Raw genomic sequence first — 16,785 nt, 5'->3', positions numbered from 1 at the left:
CCTTCTAAAGGATTGTAGTGACTCCTAGCATAATCTACTGCAAAGTGAAAAATAAAGAAAACCATCACTTACAAACCTGCTAAACTTACTTAATTTATCAGCACAATTAATTCATGTTTAGTTGCAATTTTTGAGTAACCAGAGTCCTGGGTGAGCTCTGAGGGGAGGCTCACTGTGCCATGCTTTGAGCACCCCTTTCTCAATACATCTGCCTGTATTGAGAAAGAATATGAATAATTTCCAACTTTTTGTCAAAATAATTGGGAAAATGAAGGAAAACACCATTTTTATCACACCTTTCCAGGTCAATACCCATTCATCCAACAACATTTTATTTTCACATTTTTTTAAAAGTGTGTGAACACCTTTTGGGGTAACTTTATGTCGCGACAGGAACATCATCTCACTGTATCCACCTCCACCTTCTCATCTTTTCCACAGCACAAAGAGACAGAAACACAAGTCAGCAAATCCAAGCACTGCACAGAGGAAGCCTAATTCTTGCACAAGCATGGCAGACCACAAGTAAGTTGGAGGAGTGTCATTACACAAACCCTGCTTGTAATCAACGCACAATCCTTCCACCAAAACACCACAAGACGTAAATAGAAACAAGTAAAGTATCTGACAAATGTGAGTACACCCTTCACTTGCACTCAACATCATGCTGGATGCGGGCTAGCCTACCAAAGGAGGGGGTCATGCGCTGATTCAGAATGAACTGCAGCTCTGCAGTGCCGGCAGCACTCATGGAGCCCTTAACCATGACCACGCTTAATACTATTATCTTGGTACTTGCTTGTGTTACCACCTACTAAGACAAAAAAGGCTGTGTGTCGAGTCTTTTTCAGTGGATGGTAAACACATACAGTCGTGGTTAAAAGTTTAGATACACTTGTAAAGAACATAATGTCACGGCTTTCTTGAGTTTCCAATCATTTCTAAGACTCTTATTTTTTGACATCCCATTGACAAAGATAAGACCTTCTGGAGAAAGGTTCTGTGGTAAGATGAACATTTTTTTTTAGCTGTTTGGCCACAATACCCAGCAATATGTTTGGAGGAGAAATGGTGAGGCTTTTAATCCCAGAAACACCATTGCTACCATCAAGCATGGTGGTGATAGTATTAGATGGATAGATAGTACTTTATTGATTCCTTCAGGTGAGTTCCTTCAGGAAAATTAAAATTCCAGCAGCAGTGTACAGAGTTGAGATCAATTTAAAAAAGAGTAAAAAGTAAATAATGGAGGTTTAAAAGGAAACAAAATACAGAAATATTACAAAAAGAATAAAAACAATGGGAATAACAATATAACAGTAAAATAAGAATATAACAAGACAAAGTAGGCAGTAGTGACCATGTTATGAAAACGTATTGCACTGTTAATGTTTTGAATCCCCTGTCATCCTTGTACCTCCCGCCCCCCGTCCCAGAGAGGAGTTGTACAGTCGAATGGCGTGTGGGACAAAGGAGTTCTTGAGTCTATTAGTCCTGCACTTGGGATGAAGCAGTGCAGGACTAATAGACTCAAGAACTCCTTTGTCCCACACGCCATTATTATGATCTGGGCCTGGTTTGATGCCAATGGAACTGGTGTTTTACAGAAAAGTAAATGGGACAACGAAAAAAGAGTATTACCTCAAAATTCTTCAGGACAACCTAAAATCATCAGCCAGGAGGTTGGGTCTTGGTCACAGTTGGGTGTTCCAACAGAAAAATGACTCCAAACCCACGTCAAAAGTGGTAAAGGAATGGCTAAATCAGGCTATAATTAAGGTTTTAGAATGGCATTCCCAAAGTCCTGACTTAAACGCGTGGACAATGCTGAAGAAACAAGTCCATGTCAGAAAACCAATAAATTTAGCTGAACTGCACCAGTTTTGTCAAGAGGAGTGGTTAAAAACTCGACTAGAAGCCTTCCAGAAGCTTGTGAATGGCTACCAAAAGCGCCTTATTGCAGTGAAAGTTGCCAAGGGACATGTAACCAAATATTAACATTGCTGTATGTATACTTTTGACCCAGCAGATTTGGTCACATTTTCAGTAGACCCATAATAAATTCATAAAAGAACCCAACTTCATGAACGTGTTTGTGACAAACAAGTACGTGCTCCAATCTATCCCAAAAAATAAGAGTTGTAGAAATTATTGCAAACTCAAGACAGCCACGACATTATGTGTATGTAAACTTTTGACCAAGACTGTACCACTTTAAAACCTGTTCCCCCCTTGAAAAGATATACTGTACTACAAAAAATGGCATGCTGAAAAGTGAGGGCTGTCATTACTTTTGTGAGAGGCTGTAATTTAGACCATCACACTACACTACACTACACTAACAAGGACAACTAACAATACAATGGTTCAAAGGCTAAAGACATGCATGCTACTAGTTTTGCAGAACAAGTTTAGACCGAGTCTCTCCAGGCTGATTTTTTTTGTGTAAATATTCTGAGCAACCTTTCCCGATAGGTTATGTGTTTTAATGTGTGGCGCAACAAAACACAAGTAAGCCCACAATAAACCGATAAGATGTCTTACTGATGCTCTAAATATACTTTCTTCTCAGAGACGGAATAGATGACTTTAAAGTCCAAACAGCCAAGCATCCCTACATCAGCACGACCCAGATGCGGCCCCATAACGAACACTCTAAAGACCGAGCATCCAAAAGGCTCTCCACTGACTCTAACGGAACCAGTGAAGGAGTGGGCTCGTCCACACCGGTTGAGCTGACCGCCTTGGAAGAGTCCTTTCGACGTTTCGCCATTCACGGCGACACACGCGCTACCGGCAAGGACATGCACGGCAAGAACTGGTCCAAGCTCTGCAAGGACTGCGGTGTGATCGACGGCAAAAACATCACCCTCACCGACGTGGACATCGTCTTCTCCAAAGTAAAGTAAGAAAGACCTATGCTGATGCAAACAAAAAAGATTATTTCCACCAGTCAATGCAGGCATGATCGCAAAACTGATATACTTAGATAAATGAGGTTTATCACAGACAGGACCGTGTATATTAAGAACGAGTCACTCAACTCACATGCAAACCCCAAAGAACAATGAAGCAACACGAACATTCATTGGGTTCTATTGCCTAAAACTACCTTAAACTGCAGAGACAAAGTAGCACATGGTTGGAGTTCTACCTACAATTCAGGTTAGGTTTAAAACATGCTGACCTCAACTGACAGTACCGTCAAAAACCAGAGCAAAAAAATCTCCATGTATGCTTGGCTCATCCTGTATCTCCTCAGGCCACATTGGTTCATCCTTTCCTGCTTGATTTAAGTGGAGTTGGCGCTAATAATAACCGCTGACCTAAATTGCACTGAAGAGAGAAAGTGTTTTATTTACTAACATAACTAAATGTAATGCATTTTTTACACATATCACAGCGGGTGTATAGTATCATCTAATGGCAGTAAAATCATAGTTGAGAATGGGAAAAAATCCTCAGATTGCGCTGCACAAAGGGGAAAAGCCACGATTAAAGTCTGCAAGGGAGTCTTGCACTGTTTTGTACATTTTCTACCTAACTGCTCCATTAACGACATAGTGTTGTGTGCAATACACCATAGAAATTGATTACAATTGATACATTTAAAAAAGTTCATACATAATGCAACAAGGAACATTCCCATATCAAAAAAGAAAACACTATGGACCTGATCTACTAAAGGTTTGCGTTAACCAAAACACATGAAAACTTGACAGCAAAGGCAAAGCTGACCTACTAAAAACTTGTGTGCAGAGGATTGTGTTTCTTAAGTGAGCAGAATAAGGAGTGCAATCTGTCTTCATGAATGTGCAGTATATATGGTGATCATCAGAACACCCACAATACTGGGAGGAGACTATGCAAATAGAACCATTCAGAACACATACACACAATTTGATTTATCAGGACTGATCACCGTTATGCATGCACTATTTTGCGCCCTTAGTTAGTATGTCTGAAAAGTATGTGCAAACTGTGAAAAAAGAGGTGATGTGATAGTGCTACACGGTGATAGTGCTAACATATTGTGTCACATTAAGTTGCATTATTTTTTTCAGAACTTCTATTATTCTACTTGCTAACTTATAAATCTAATATACAATTTTATCATTCATATTATAATGTAATGTTAATAGTTGCTTACTTTTTGTTAAAACATGGTTCTATTCTACACTTGTTCTTCTATTATTCTGATACTTTACATTAGTTTGGGTGATACTATAAATTTGACTACCAATCCAATACCAAGTACTTATAGGTGCAGTATTGGTCATACTAATGCTAATACTTACTTCAAGATGATTAAATAACTACATTTTTGGTCACAATTATAATCAGACAAAAAAACAGTATGGCAGTGTAACAATTTCAACTAAATACCAAGTCCAAGTCCATGGTTGTCACCCGGGAAAGGGTGGAGTGCCATCTCCAGGTAGGGGAGGAAATCTTGGCCCAAGTGGAGGAGTTCAAATACCTCGGAGTTTTGTTCAAAATTGAGGGAAGAGTGGATCGTGAGATCGACAGGCGGATCTGTGCGGTGTCGTCAGTGATGCGGATGCTGTATCAATCCATTGTGGTGAAGAAGGAGCTGAGCTGGAAGGCAAAGCTCTCAATTTACCGGTCGATCTACGTTCCCATCCTCACCTATGGTCATGAGCTTTGGGTTATGACCTAAAGGACAAGATCACGGGTACAAGCGGCCGAAATGAGTTTCCTCCGCCGGGTGGCGGGGCTCTCCCTTAGAGATAGGGTGAGAAGCTCTGTCATCCGGGAGGAGCTCAGAGTAAAACCGCTGCTCCTCCACATCAATAGGAGCCAAATGAGGTGGTTCGGGCATCTGGTCAGGATGCCACCCGAACACCTCCCGGGGGAGGTGTTTAGGGCACGTCCGACCGGCAGGAGGCCACGGGGAAGACCCAGGACACGTTGGGAAGACTAAATCTCCCGGCTGGCCTGGGAACGCCTAGGGATCCCTCGGGAAGAGCTGGACGAAGTGGCTGGTGAGAGGGAAGTCTGGACTTCTTTACTTAGGCTGCTGCACCCGCGAACCGACCTCAGATAGGCAGAAGAAAACAAATGGATGGATGGATGGATGGATGGATGATTTCCCACTACTGGATCTAATTTAAATCATTTGGTTTTTGGCCTATAAAAGTAAAGGGACTTATTTCCTGAGTTTGTAAACAACAAAAACGGTAAAAAATGTTGCTAACGAAAAAATATCGCTGCAGAATCCACCATATACTAACTGTAAACTTGGTATCGTTATTGTCAATATCTGTATCGATCTGCCACCTGTTAACATTACCTTAGCGTTTAGCATATACTCTGATGGTGTGGAAGGCAGCATGTTCCGTTATTCCTCCTCTTCCAGTGATAACGATACTTGTCAGAAACTTAGTTAATTTGCCGCCATGGAGGCGAAGATTGCTGACTTAGAATTGGATTTGCCCTTTGGTGGGATATTAGCCATTCTTGCCGACCCTCCTAAATTTTCCGGGACACTCACAAATTTCAATGCCTCTCCCGAAAATCTCCCGGGACCACCATTCTTCTTTTCCAGCTGGATAACAATTTGGGCACGCCCCCTCCAGGTCCATGCGGACCTCAGTGAGGACAGCCTGTCGTCACATCTGCTTTTCCTCTATATAAACAGCGTGCAGGCCCAGTCACGTTATAACATCTACGGCTTTTGGAGAGTGCACACACAACAGGAAGGCGACAAAGCAGAAGATCGATGAAGAGACAGTCATGGCGACGACGAGTAAGAAGAAGAAGTACGCTTGCAAGTTCCAAAATGATTGGAAACAATAATTTCAGTTCATCCAGGACAGCTCGAAGGGGAAGGGGTATGCTGCCTGCAAATTTTTTAGATCAGACTTCTCCATTGAACACGGTGGTCGAATGGATATACCGTATTTCCTTGACTAGCCGCCGAGCATGTAATATGCGCCTGCGTTGAACTACTGCCGGGTAAAACTCACTCCCCAAATTAATAAGCGCAATTAATAAGCGCATGCTTACTTTAACCGCCGACCGCGGCCGCAAAATAATTTTTTATAATTTTTTTATCACACTCAATTTTTTTCTGCATGCCATTGGTAAGCGCAGGGATGAGAAGGTTTTAAAATAATTAGCGCCTGCTTACTTTTACCGCATGCCTTGAACAGGCGCAGGAGTGATAAGAGGTTTTAAATTAATTAGCGCCCCGACGGCTAGTCAAGGAAATACGGTAGTCACTCATGAACGGTCAGAGAAGCACAAGGCGGCGGAAACGCAGCACAGCACCGGTCACAGCCAAGTGTTATGGGCCATCTTGCTAAATGGAGACCCGAGGGTGTAACATATGCCGAGACAAAGATGGCTATGCTGGTAGCTGCAAGCAACATCACGTTCTCATTTGCGGATGTTTTCAACAAATCCGTGAAGGATATGTTCCCGGATTCAGAGATTGCTCGCCAGTACTCAAATGGTAGAACAAAGGCTACTCAAATAGTGAAAGGTAAAGTGTTATTTTTTTTAAGTAAGCGGCAAGTACAGTGCAGTTAATAGAACAACTGTGTTTTCAATACTGTGTACTGTACTATATATATATATATATATATATATATATATATATATATATATATATATATATATATATATATACAGTTATGTTTACAATAATAGCAGTGTGTTGAAAAAGGTGAGTAAACCTCAAAATTCTTCAAATAAATTGTAATTTAATGAACACAAATGCATTGGGGACACTGCACATTCTATTTCAAAGCCATACAATTAAAAAGTATTTGAAATTGATAATATTTTACAGAAAGTCAATAAATATAAAACAAAAAAAATAGCAGTGCTGACATATTTACAAAACTCAAATTTTCTGTAAAAACTAAGAAAGGCTAGCATATTCAACTTTCTTGAGAATTATTAACTAATATTTAGTTGCATAACCACGGTTTTTGACAACTGCTTCACATCCGTGGCACATGGAGTCCACCAACTTTTGGCACCAGGAAAATTGTACTACGTTCCACAATTCCTCTGCATTTCTTGGCTTTGCCTCATGAACAGCATTTTTTATGTCAGCCCAGAAGTTTTCAATGGGATTAAGGTCCTGGTATTGTGCTGGCCACTCCATTACTTGAATTCTGCTTGTCTGAAACCATGATTTTGCTCGCTTGCTGGTGTGTTTGGGGTCATTGTCTTGTTGAAACACCCATTTCAAGGGCATTTCCTCTTCAGCATACGACAACATGACTTCTTCCAGTATTCTAATGTACTCAAACTGATCCATGATCCCTGGTATGCAATAAATAGGACCAACACCATCGTACGAGAAACATCCCCATATCATGATGCTACCATGCTTCACCGTCTTCACTGTGTACTGGGGCTTGAATCCAGTGTTTGCAGGACGTCTGACAAACTGTCTGTGGCCCTTAGACCCAAAACATCAATCTTACTCTCATCAGTCCACAAAATATTAAGCCATTTCTTTTTAGGCCAGTCAATGTGTTCTTTGGCAAATTGTAACCGCTTCTACACGTCTTTTTTTTAACAATGGGACTTTGCGGGGGCTTCTTGCTGGTAGCTTGGTTTCACATAGACGGTGTCTGATTGTTACAGTACTCACTGGCCATCTTAGATCTTCTTGGATCCTCCTGGAGCTGATCATTGGCTCAGCCTTTGCCATTTGGGTTATTTTCCGATCCATTCGAATAGTCGTTTTTCTTTTTCTTCCTCGCCTTTCTGGTTTTGGCTGCCATTTTAAAGCGTTTGATATAATTTTAGCTGAACAGCCTGTCATTTTCTGCACTTCTTTATAGGTTTTCCTCTCTTTTATCAATTTCTTAATCAAAGAATGCTCTTCTTCTGAACAGTGTCTGGAACGATCAATTTCACTCTGTTTTTAAAGGACAAATACACAGCCAGCATATACTGCGTCAGTTCCCATGATCCTTAAATAAGGGCCTCCTGTTTAACACCTTTTTTTTCCAAAAAATCAATGACCTCACTAATTGAACTCAGCACTGCTATTTTTTTTAACACGCTCCTTTCAGTATATTATTCAGTTTCACGGAATCAGCAGCATGCATGTCATGCCTGTTGGGTCTGTTGGTTTTCTATACCTTTACTAAACCTTCTAGAAACGTACTTGCAGTGTAGAAGTTGAAATAGAGATGGGGAACTACTAACACTGCAAGCTCTAACAAAAACAGTGACTTAGCTTGCTAGTGATGTGAGACTGCTATTATTTTGAACACAACTGGTGTATATGTACGTATATGTATATATACATATATATACCGTCAAGAAAATAAGTATTTGAAAACCCTGCAATTTTGCAAGTTCTCCCACTTAGAAATCATGAAGGGGTCTGAAATTTTCACGGTAGGTGCATGTCCACTGTATGAGAGATAACCTAAAAAGAAAAATCCAGAAATCACAATCTATGATTTTTTAACAATTTATTCGTGTGATACAGCTGAAAATAAGTATTTGAACACCTGTCTATCAGCTAGAATTCTGACCCTCAAAGACTTGTTAGTCCGCCTTTGAAAGTCCTCCTCCACTCAACTGCATTATCCTGAATCAGATGCACATGTGTGAGGTCGTTAGCTGCATAAAGACACCTGTCCACCCCATACAATCAGTAAGACCCAAACATTCAGCATGGCTAAGAGCAAAGAGCTGTCCAAAGACACCAGAGACAAAATTGTACAACTCCACAAGGATGGAAAGGGCCCTGGAGAAATTCCCAAGCAGCTTGGTGAAAAAAGGTCCTCTGTTGGAGCAATCATTAGAAAATGGAAGAAGCTAAACATGACGGTCAATCTCAATCGGAGTGGAGCCCCATGCAAGATATCACCTCGTGGGGTCTCAATGATGCTAAGAAAGTTGAGGAATCAGCCCAGGACTACACGGCATGACTTGGTCAATGACCTGAAAAGAGCTGGTACCACTGTTACCATGTTCAGTGTTGGTAATACACTAAGACGTCATGGTTTGAAATCATGCATGGAACGGAAGGTTCCCCTGCTTAAACCAGCACATGTTAAGGCCCGTCTTAAGTTTGCCAATGACCATTTGGATGATCCAAAGGAGAATGGGTGAAAGGTTTGTGGACAGATGAGACCAAAATTGACCTTTTTGTTCAGAATTCGACTATGCGTGTTTGGAGGAAGAAGAATGATGCGTACCATCCCAAGAACACCATCCCTATTGTGAAGCATGGAGGTAGTAGCATCATGCTTTGGGGGTGTTTTTCTGCTCATGGGAAAGGACAACTATACTGTTTTGAGGAGAGGATGACTGCACCCATGTATTGTGAGATTTTGGCCAAAAACCTCCTTCCCTCAGTCAGATCAATGAAGATGAGTCGTGGCTGGATCATCCAACATGACAATGACCCAAAGCACACAATCAGGAAAACCAAGAAGTGGCTTCGTAAGAACCATATCAAGGTTCTGGAGTGGCCTAGCCACTCTCCAGACCTAAATCCAATTGAAAATCTTTGGAGGGAGCTGAAAGTCTGTGTTACTCAGCGACAGCCCAGAAACCTGACTGATCTAGAGAAGATCTGTGTGGAGGAGTGGGCCGAAAACACTCCTGCAGTCTGTGCAAACCTGGTGAAGAACTATAGGAAACGTTTGACCTCTGTAATTGCAAACAAAGGCTACTCTACCAAATATTATTGTTGGTGTTCAAATACTTATTTTCAGCTTGATCACACAAATAAATTGTTAAAATATCATAGATTGTGATTTCTGGATTTTTCTTTTTAGGTTATCTCTCATACAGTGGACATGCACCTACCGTGAAAATTTCAGACCCCTCTATGATTTCTAAGTGGGAGCACTTGCAAAATAGCAGGGTGTTAAAATACTTATTTTCTTCACTGTATGTGTATGTATATATATATATATATATATATATATATATATATATATATATGTACCGTATATAAAAGAAATATTTGAATTTCAGTGAATTCTAGGTATAAATATACTCCTCCCCCATTAACCCGGCGCCAATCTCCCGAATTCGGTGGTCTCAAGGTAGGCAAGTATGATGTTAGCTGCTAGCTCGCCAGCAAGAATGATACAGTGCATTAAGGAAGCGTATGTTTGCCTGTCGCTGTCAAATTTGCAGAACAAGGCTACTGTAGGATGTGTCATCAACGTGCATTATCACGATAGTATAAAAAGTTCTATTGTTGGCCAAATGTATATTATATGGTCTATATCGCACAACCCTCCTCTATCCTCTCTCGTTTTAGAGGTAAATGCACACTGCTTAAACACTTTTTGTAAATGTATGCACGCAACCACCTGCACCTTCCTTACACATTGCTCCACAAAAGTAAAACCTTATTGCGTCTCCAACGCACACACGCACACACACACACACACACACACACACACACACACACACACACACACACACACACACACACACACACACACACACACACACACACACACACACACACACACACACACACTCCAATCGGGACAGGAAGAGTAGCCCATGGCTCTGTGTCTATTCAGTAAGCAAATACAGGGCAACCTCTGGCTAGCAGTTGAGCTACAGTTTGAAACTCTCTTCAGTCGTTTTGTTTGGGAACACTCTGCCTTCTCAGTGAAATAGATAAACAGACGAAGACAAGAGAGGAAATCAGAGTGCCAGCGTAGTTAGTAGAGATGGGGAACTACTAACACTGCAAGCTAAAACTACAGGCAGTAAGGAACTTAAATGTCCAACTGTTCAAATTGTTACTTGCCTGCATTGGTGCACTTTCTTAAGAAGCCTTGAAAAATATTGTGAAGGCATTTGATCATTCACAACTGAACTGTTTTGTCTTAGACAAGACTAGATCTGACCAATCTAAGTGTGAGCATAAACTGATGAAGTCTGCACAGATGAACATGTCAGTTGTGATCAATTGAATGCCCTGACAATACAATGTCCTGGATGAATGAACATCCATAGACTTGAAAACCATCACATATTACTTCATTATATATAAATGTATTGAGAGTTGTATTTATTTCAGAATTATTACAATCACAGTTTGGTCTGTTTCATGTTAAAAAATATGTTTGTCATTTTCCTTACTGTACTACAAATGAACTGAACCGTGACTATGGCATACTGTTACACCCCGATTCTATACTGTATCCATCTGTCCTCACATTTTCTAATTTTACGTCTCGTGAACTTTGCTGTGGTAGTTGGTTGACCTGTGCAGGTATTTTTCATTGCAAAATACATGTGTCCATCAGCTTTGAGGTCAGTACAATAGCATCTGTGTCAAGTGTAGGTGGGGGTTAGGGGTATCCAGGCTGCAGGGGGAAGGGGCTGGCTCAGGTTTATGTGCTGTGTGACTCTCTCCAGGCATGACTGAGCAGTGGAAGGCAACCACGCATTTTTTCTCATCAGAGTCAAGGCCCTTTGCATGCACAATAAAAACTAAATAAATATTGCCCTTTGGCTAATTACAGTGTGGCCGAGTGGTTCCTGAGGTTAACTGCGCCACATTCAGTGTCTGGTTGGAGCCTTATCATAAACCACGCAGGCCTAAGAAATCTGCTGTCGACTAATTACTGGCATGGCTTTCGTTTCCACACCATGGTTCCTCATCCGTGAACATTATTGGACTCTGTGGGTTAAATTACATTCTTCTGTCTTATTATTTTGAATCTTTCGCTGCAGATGGCTCAAGTATGTCAATTAAACAAGCGGCAGGGGCGTTGAAGTGTGGGGGTAAATAGGGATGTTGTACTGCGGCCACAAGTGCAGGGGGGCCCCAAGGCTTTTGTAAACTTTCAAGATTTTTTTTGATATTTAAATATATAAGTATAAAATAATTTGTCATAAATTTTAATAAAGCTGTAAAAATTCAATAGGTTGCTTAAGCTGGATAGAACAGAACGTAGCAAGTATCACATCACCCATCACAGACCTCATAACATCATTAAAGCTCACCTGTAAGCATTAACACACAGCACCAACATTTTGGACAAGGATGAGGTGATAGACGAACGATTGAAAATATAATACCGGTAAATCAATTTGTGGCAGCATAGGAGAAAGTTATGTACAAGTTTCACTGTTGCATCTCATTGCCCAGAACTGTGGCGCGTTCAAATACTTTTTTTCAATTAAAGTTACAGACAGAGGCGTCTTTAGTCTTTAAAGACAGGGGGAGAGTTTACTACCAGCAGATTTACTGGGAATAATACATTCATAATGATAATGGTGTATTATGATTTATATTATCCACTGTGTGTATCAGCTGATCTACTTTACACACTGAAGAAACAACTTGACAGATTATGATTTATCATATTTACCAGTAAGTGAATAATAAGTTGACTAATAGGACTGTATTTTAAAATCCATATTCTGGCCACTTTATATTGAATTTGTTGGCATTTAAAAAAATAAAGAGTTGTTTTTCTGTTTTAATAAAAAAAATAATTATTTAGGAAGATTAATGCTAATGCCATTTTTAAAAAGCCAAAAACATAATTGAAGGTTTGAAAGCAAGTCTCAACCCTATTTCTGTAATAATAAGTTTTTTAGTGTATGTTAATATAGCTAGTATGTGTATAGGGCAGTGCCGTTGGGTTTAGGTTGGAATGGGGGCCCTTTAGGAGTGTTGTACATGGGGGGCCCAGAATTTGGGTTTACGCCCCTGTTACCAGGTAAAGAGTATGTTCTGTTCTTTGTCAAACTTTTGTACTTCATCATTGTCATCCCCTTAGATTATTTACATTGCTTAACTATTTGGTTACTTGAGAAGTCTGATGAGGATATTGTCCACAGAAAGTAATGACAGCTGGAAATATAGTTTCCCATCTGACATACAGACAGCACTGAAACGATTCCGAGCAACAGAGCTCCCAAATATTCAACACTGATGGATCGCCTAAACAAAACCGGTCAGTGGAGGAGAAAAATGAATGATAAAACCTAACGTCCCTGTTTACTGTGTCGTGTTGCTATGACGGCAGGTTGCCTAGGGAGACTGTGGTGCTTTATAGGCTGTTGTTTGGGTGAACTATTGCCACAGTGACGAATGTTTGTGTCTGGGTTACTATGCGCTTCTAAGGTGGAAGTGAAACGGGCAAACTGCCAGCTACACAAGTTGAGTGCCCTGAGATGGTAGCATGGATGAGGAAGATCTGACTTCTTGCCAATTGTTACATGTTGACCTTATAAATGTCAATGGTTCCACATAAAATGGTTTGTTACAAGTAGGAAATTTAGTCAATGCTGAGAGATTTGACTCCAATAAATGCCTGAGAAATGCTCAATAATCAATTTTAGCCATTTTTAAAGTGCAGAACTGTGATGAGATCAGAGTTTGGACTTGCAATTCCATAAATCATGAGAGAGGTCTACAGTGTGATGGGACCAAGATTATAAACCCATAATACTGCCAGTAATACAAAATAGTGCTGGATTTCATTGCACTTCTCAGAAACATGTGCCACCTGGGGGCACCATGTCATCATTTCCAAATCAAATAAAAAGTAGTAAAGTACAAATGTATTAGTACTTTAAAATTACAAAAGAGAACAGAAGGTGTTATTCCGTTTTTGTAGGGACAGTTGACAATCCTCGACTTGGCCACTATATGAGGAAATGCGGTAAATTCAGTCGGTATTAACACGGTTACAGCTGTGAATCCTAGGTAGTAAAACTGGCAATTACAAATGTGCAAGTGCATTTGCTAGGGGGATCATATGAGGCAAAAAAGTTGTCAAAAAAGACAATCTCCATGTTGTTGCTTGCTGTGAAAACACACTCTCTGTTACTTGAGCATAGCTTTAAGAGTCTAACGAGTCTAAAGACTCCTTCCCTTTTTCAGGAAGAAGTCCTCTCGCACCATCGTATATGACGAATTCAAGGTTGCGCTGGCAGAGCTTGCCAGGAAGAAGTACAAAGACAAGAGTGGAGAGGACGCAGAGGCCGAGGTCTTCAAGTTGATTGAGGGGAAGGCGCCCGTGATCGCCGGGGTCACGGTAAGTCCTCGAGTTCTTGTATAATCAGATCCTCAGCTGAAATTTGTGGGGGCTCAAATGTCCCGCTAACTGCCTCCACAGAGAGCGGTGGCTTCCCCGACAGTGAGCCGCCTGACGGATACCACAAAGTTCACGGGGTCGCACAAGGAACGTTTCGACGGCACGGGTCGCGGGAAAGGAAAAGCAGGACGGGTGGACGTAGTCGACACTTCGGGGTACGTCTCAGGATACAAGCATCGAGGGTCCTACGAAAAGAAGGTCACTAAACCCCCCAATGGCAAACCCATGTAATAGTGTGGGGTAGGGGAAACATTAGCTCTTCAGCTTGGATCATTTTCTATTAAAAAGGGTACTCAAAAAGTCTAAACAAAATAGGTCATCATGTATTTTCTCATCCAGTTATGTTTTTTTTTTTTTTTAGTTCCTCTCTTTGTGAAGTGTGAGAACTGGAAAACTGTTTACATCTATTTTTTTTACAAAGTCTTCACCAGCTGGTACATTCCTGTCTGATGGCGAGTTACTGCCAAAAACCTAGGACAACACAAATGATGATGATGATGATGACGATAATGAAGCTCTGTTATGATCGGGCCTTCGAATATTTATTAGGCACAACCAACAATGAAAGCCAAGGAAAACAAAAATGGGACAAGATTTTTATGATGTAACAACATTGCACTTTTGCCCATATTAAGAAGAAATTCATTTTTAATGAGCCTTCCAGACAGTTGGTGCCCATTTTGGATGATGTATATTTAATATTCTGTCTTGTGTGTACTATTCCCCCATTTGTCAACTGTGTAGACTATAATCTATGCTCTTCTTTTGGTAATAGTGCAGGATAGCACAAAAGTCAGTACACACTTCATATTTCAGCAACCGTCACATCTTTTTAAGGTACAATACCACAGAAAGGAAACATGGATATACAGTATTCAGTGTTAAGATTATATTATAGTACAGATGTATTATCCACTGAAAATAAGTATACACACAGATAATATTCATGGCAATGTTCCCAACAGAACGTCTCTCTCACGACCACAGCCAGAGATGTGCATTGTGCATGCTGCATTGCGCTTTCAAAATAAAAGCACGTATATAATAGTCGTTACTCTGTAGATTGTGTTTCAAATATTGCAACTTCACCACATTGCAGATTTTTTAAAGCAAATTCTTTAACACAGTTGCCCTAAATTAATCTTTTTCAACCACCGAAATGGCTAAATGAACTAAAAACATTAATACCACCGTTGTATAAGCCACTAAACACCAAACCAAATCAGAGTGCGATGTTCTGTATTGTCGCCATTGATTTGCTCGTAGTACTATATTAGATTAAAAGAGTGTAACTATGACTAAATTGTGTTATTTAGTTTACAGAGGGCTCTTACATAATTGAAAACATATGTAGAAGGTACTAAATAGTTTTTACGCTGCAGTTACTAAAATATTAGACTTATAATTAACGATTCCTACTCAGTAGGAATTAATTTATTGTGTGCATGTCCGACCATCAAACCGCGAAAAACGAGGGACAACTCTATTGTACTGTACTGTAATTGTATTAATTATTTATTCTGTAACATTATCCCTTGAAAATATATACAGTGATACAAATGTTGCTGAAATGTGAGGGGTGTACTCACTTTTGTGACATACTGTATGCCTTTAGCGTAGGTAGGGATTTCTTTATTTAGCTTTCATATTTCACACAAACAGCACACTTTTAACTCATGAATTCAGCAGCAGGAGAAAGTTCAGTTGTGCAAAATTGTACTTATAACATTTAACTTATAAAATATTATTTTCCCTGTCCAGTTTAAAACAAGTAGCTGTAATATATCTATATATATGTGTGGTTAGATTGTGTATAATCTAAAAACTGTAGCCAATTGGTTTGATTTCTGACACTGGCTTCGTGTTCCTTTCTGTGTTGCTGTACCTTATGCATGTTTTGTATATTAAGTACATTTGTTCGAGAACCACAAAACTGATAGTAAGGCGTGTTATGTCATGTTTTGATCTACTGTGCCTGCTGTGAGGACAGACTACTGGACAGCCATTTTATTGCTTAGAAATGGAAGTAAAGATTAAAAGGTGTTATTGACTGTATTCTATAGAATATATAGAAAGTCGGCTGCCATCGAATGCTGTTATATTTCTTATCAGGAGAACCTATAAACATGTGGTACTGTCGGGCCGAGGCACAAATTTAATTCAAGAAAAGCAGGGAATGCCGGTTTTATCCCTAAGTACTGTCTGACGTAAAAGGGAAAAAAATCCAAACAGTATACTTTTGTAAAGTATTTTTAACACTTGTGATACTTGCTCAGTGTTATTTTGTCTGCTGAAGTCGCTGGAGTAAGCTCCTTGTGCTTAATGCCAAATACTGTGCACCTTTAATGTGGATTTTTTAATTCATAACTTTTTAATATGCTATGTGTCCCCAATGCATGCAGTGGATGTTTTTGTACTTGTTCTTTAGACCTCTTAATTGTGTGTTCATGATTTGTCATGCAGTGTCGAAAATAAAACAAAAGCACAACCAAAAGAGTGAAAGTGAAAGTGTGTGTCATGATAAGGCTTGCTCTTTGAGAAACTGCAAAATAAAATCTGCAAAGTGTGTGTGAACGTGCCTGATGCCTGCAGTCAAATTCAGCTGTAATCTTGAAGTAATCATTAGACTATGGCCTTCAGTTTGGTCTCCCAGCTGCTCCGACCTACAAAAGCAAAAATAAAAAATGGTTAA

At 40.1% G+C, this 16,785-nt stretch overlaps 1 protein-coding gene across 4 annotated transcripts in view; it reads left to right on the top strand.

Moving 5' to 3' along the window:
* LOC133562004 (tubulin polymerization-promoting protein) overlaps positions 1-16,661 on the top strand; it is a 48,271-nt gene extending 31,610 nt beyond the window's left edge. For 3 of the 4 annotated variants that reach the window (XM_061915783.1, XM_061915784.1, XM_061915782.1), the window contains exons 2-5: positions 442-525; positions 2,573-2,905; positions 13,880-14,033; positions 14,115-16,661. In XM_061915783.1, coding sequence (XP_061771767.1) covers positions 512-525; positions 2,573-2,905; positions 13,880-14,033; positions 14,115-14,324 — 711 coding nt within the window. In that variant the 5' untranslated portion in view covers positions 442-511 and the 3' untranslated portion in view covers positions 14,325-16,661. The remainder of the gene's footprint in view (positions 1-441; positions 526-2,572; positions 2,906-13,879; positions 14,034-14,114) is intronic. The other variant, XM_061915785.1, reaches the window with a different exon arrangement.
* The last annotated feature ends 124 nt before the right edge of the window (positions 16,662-16,785 follow it).

This window comes from Nerophis ophidion, linkage group LG11, assembly GCF_033978795.1.
Source record: "Nerophis ophidion isolate RoL-2023_Sa linkage group LG11, RoL_Noph_v1.0, whole genome shotgun sequence".
Classification (NCBI taxonomy): Eukaryota; Metazoa; Chordata; class Actinopteri; order Syngnathiformes; family Syngnathidae; genus Nerophis; species Nerophis ophidion.
The sequence above is the reverse complement of the archived record's forward strand: the minus strand, read 5'-3'. Positions and strand labels throughout refer to the sequence as shown.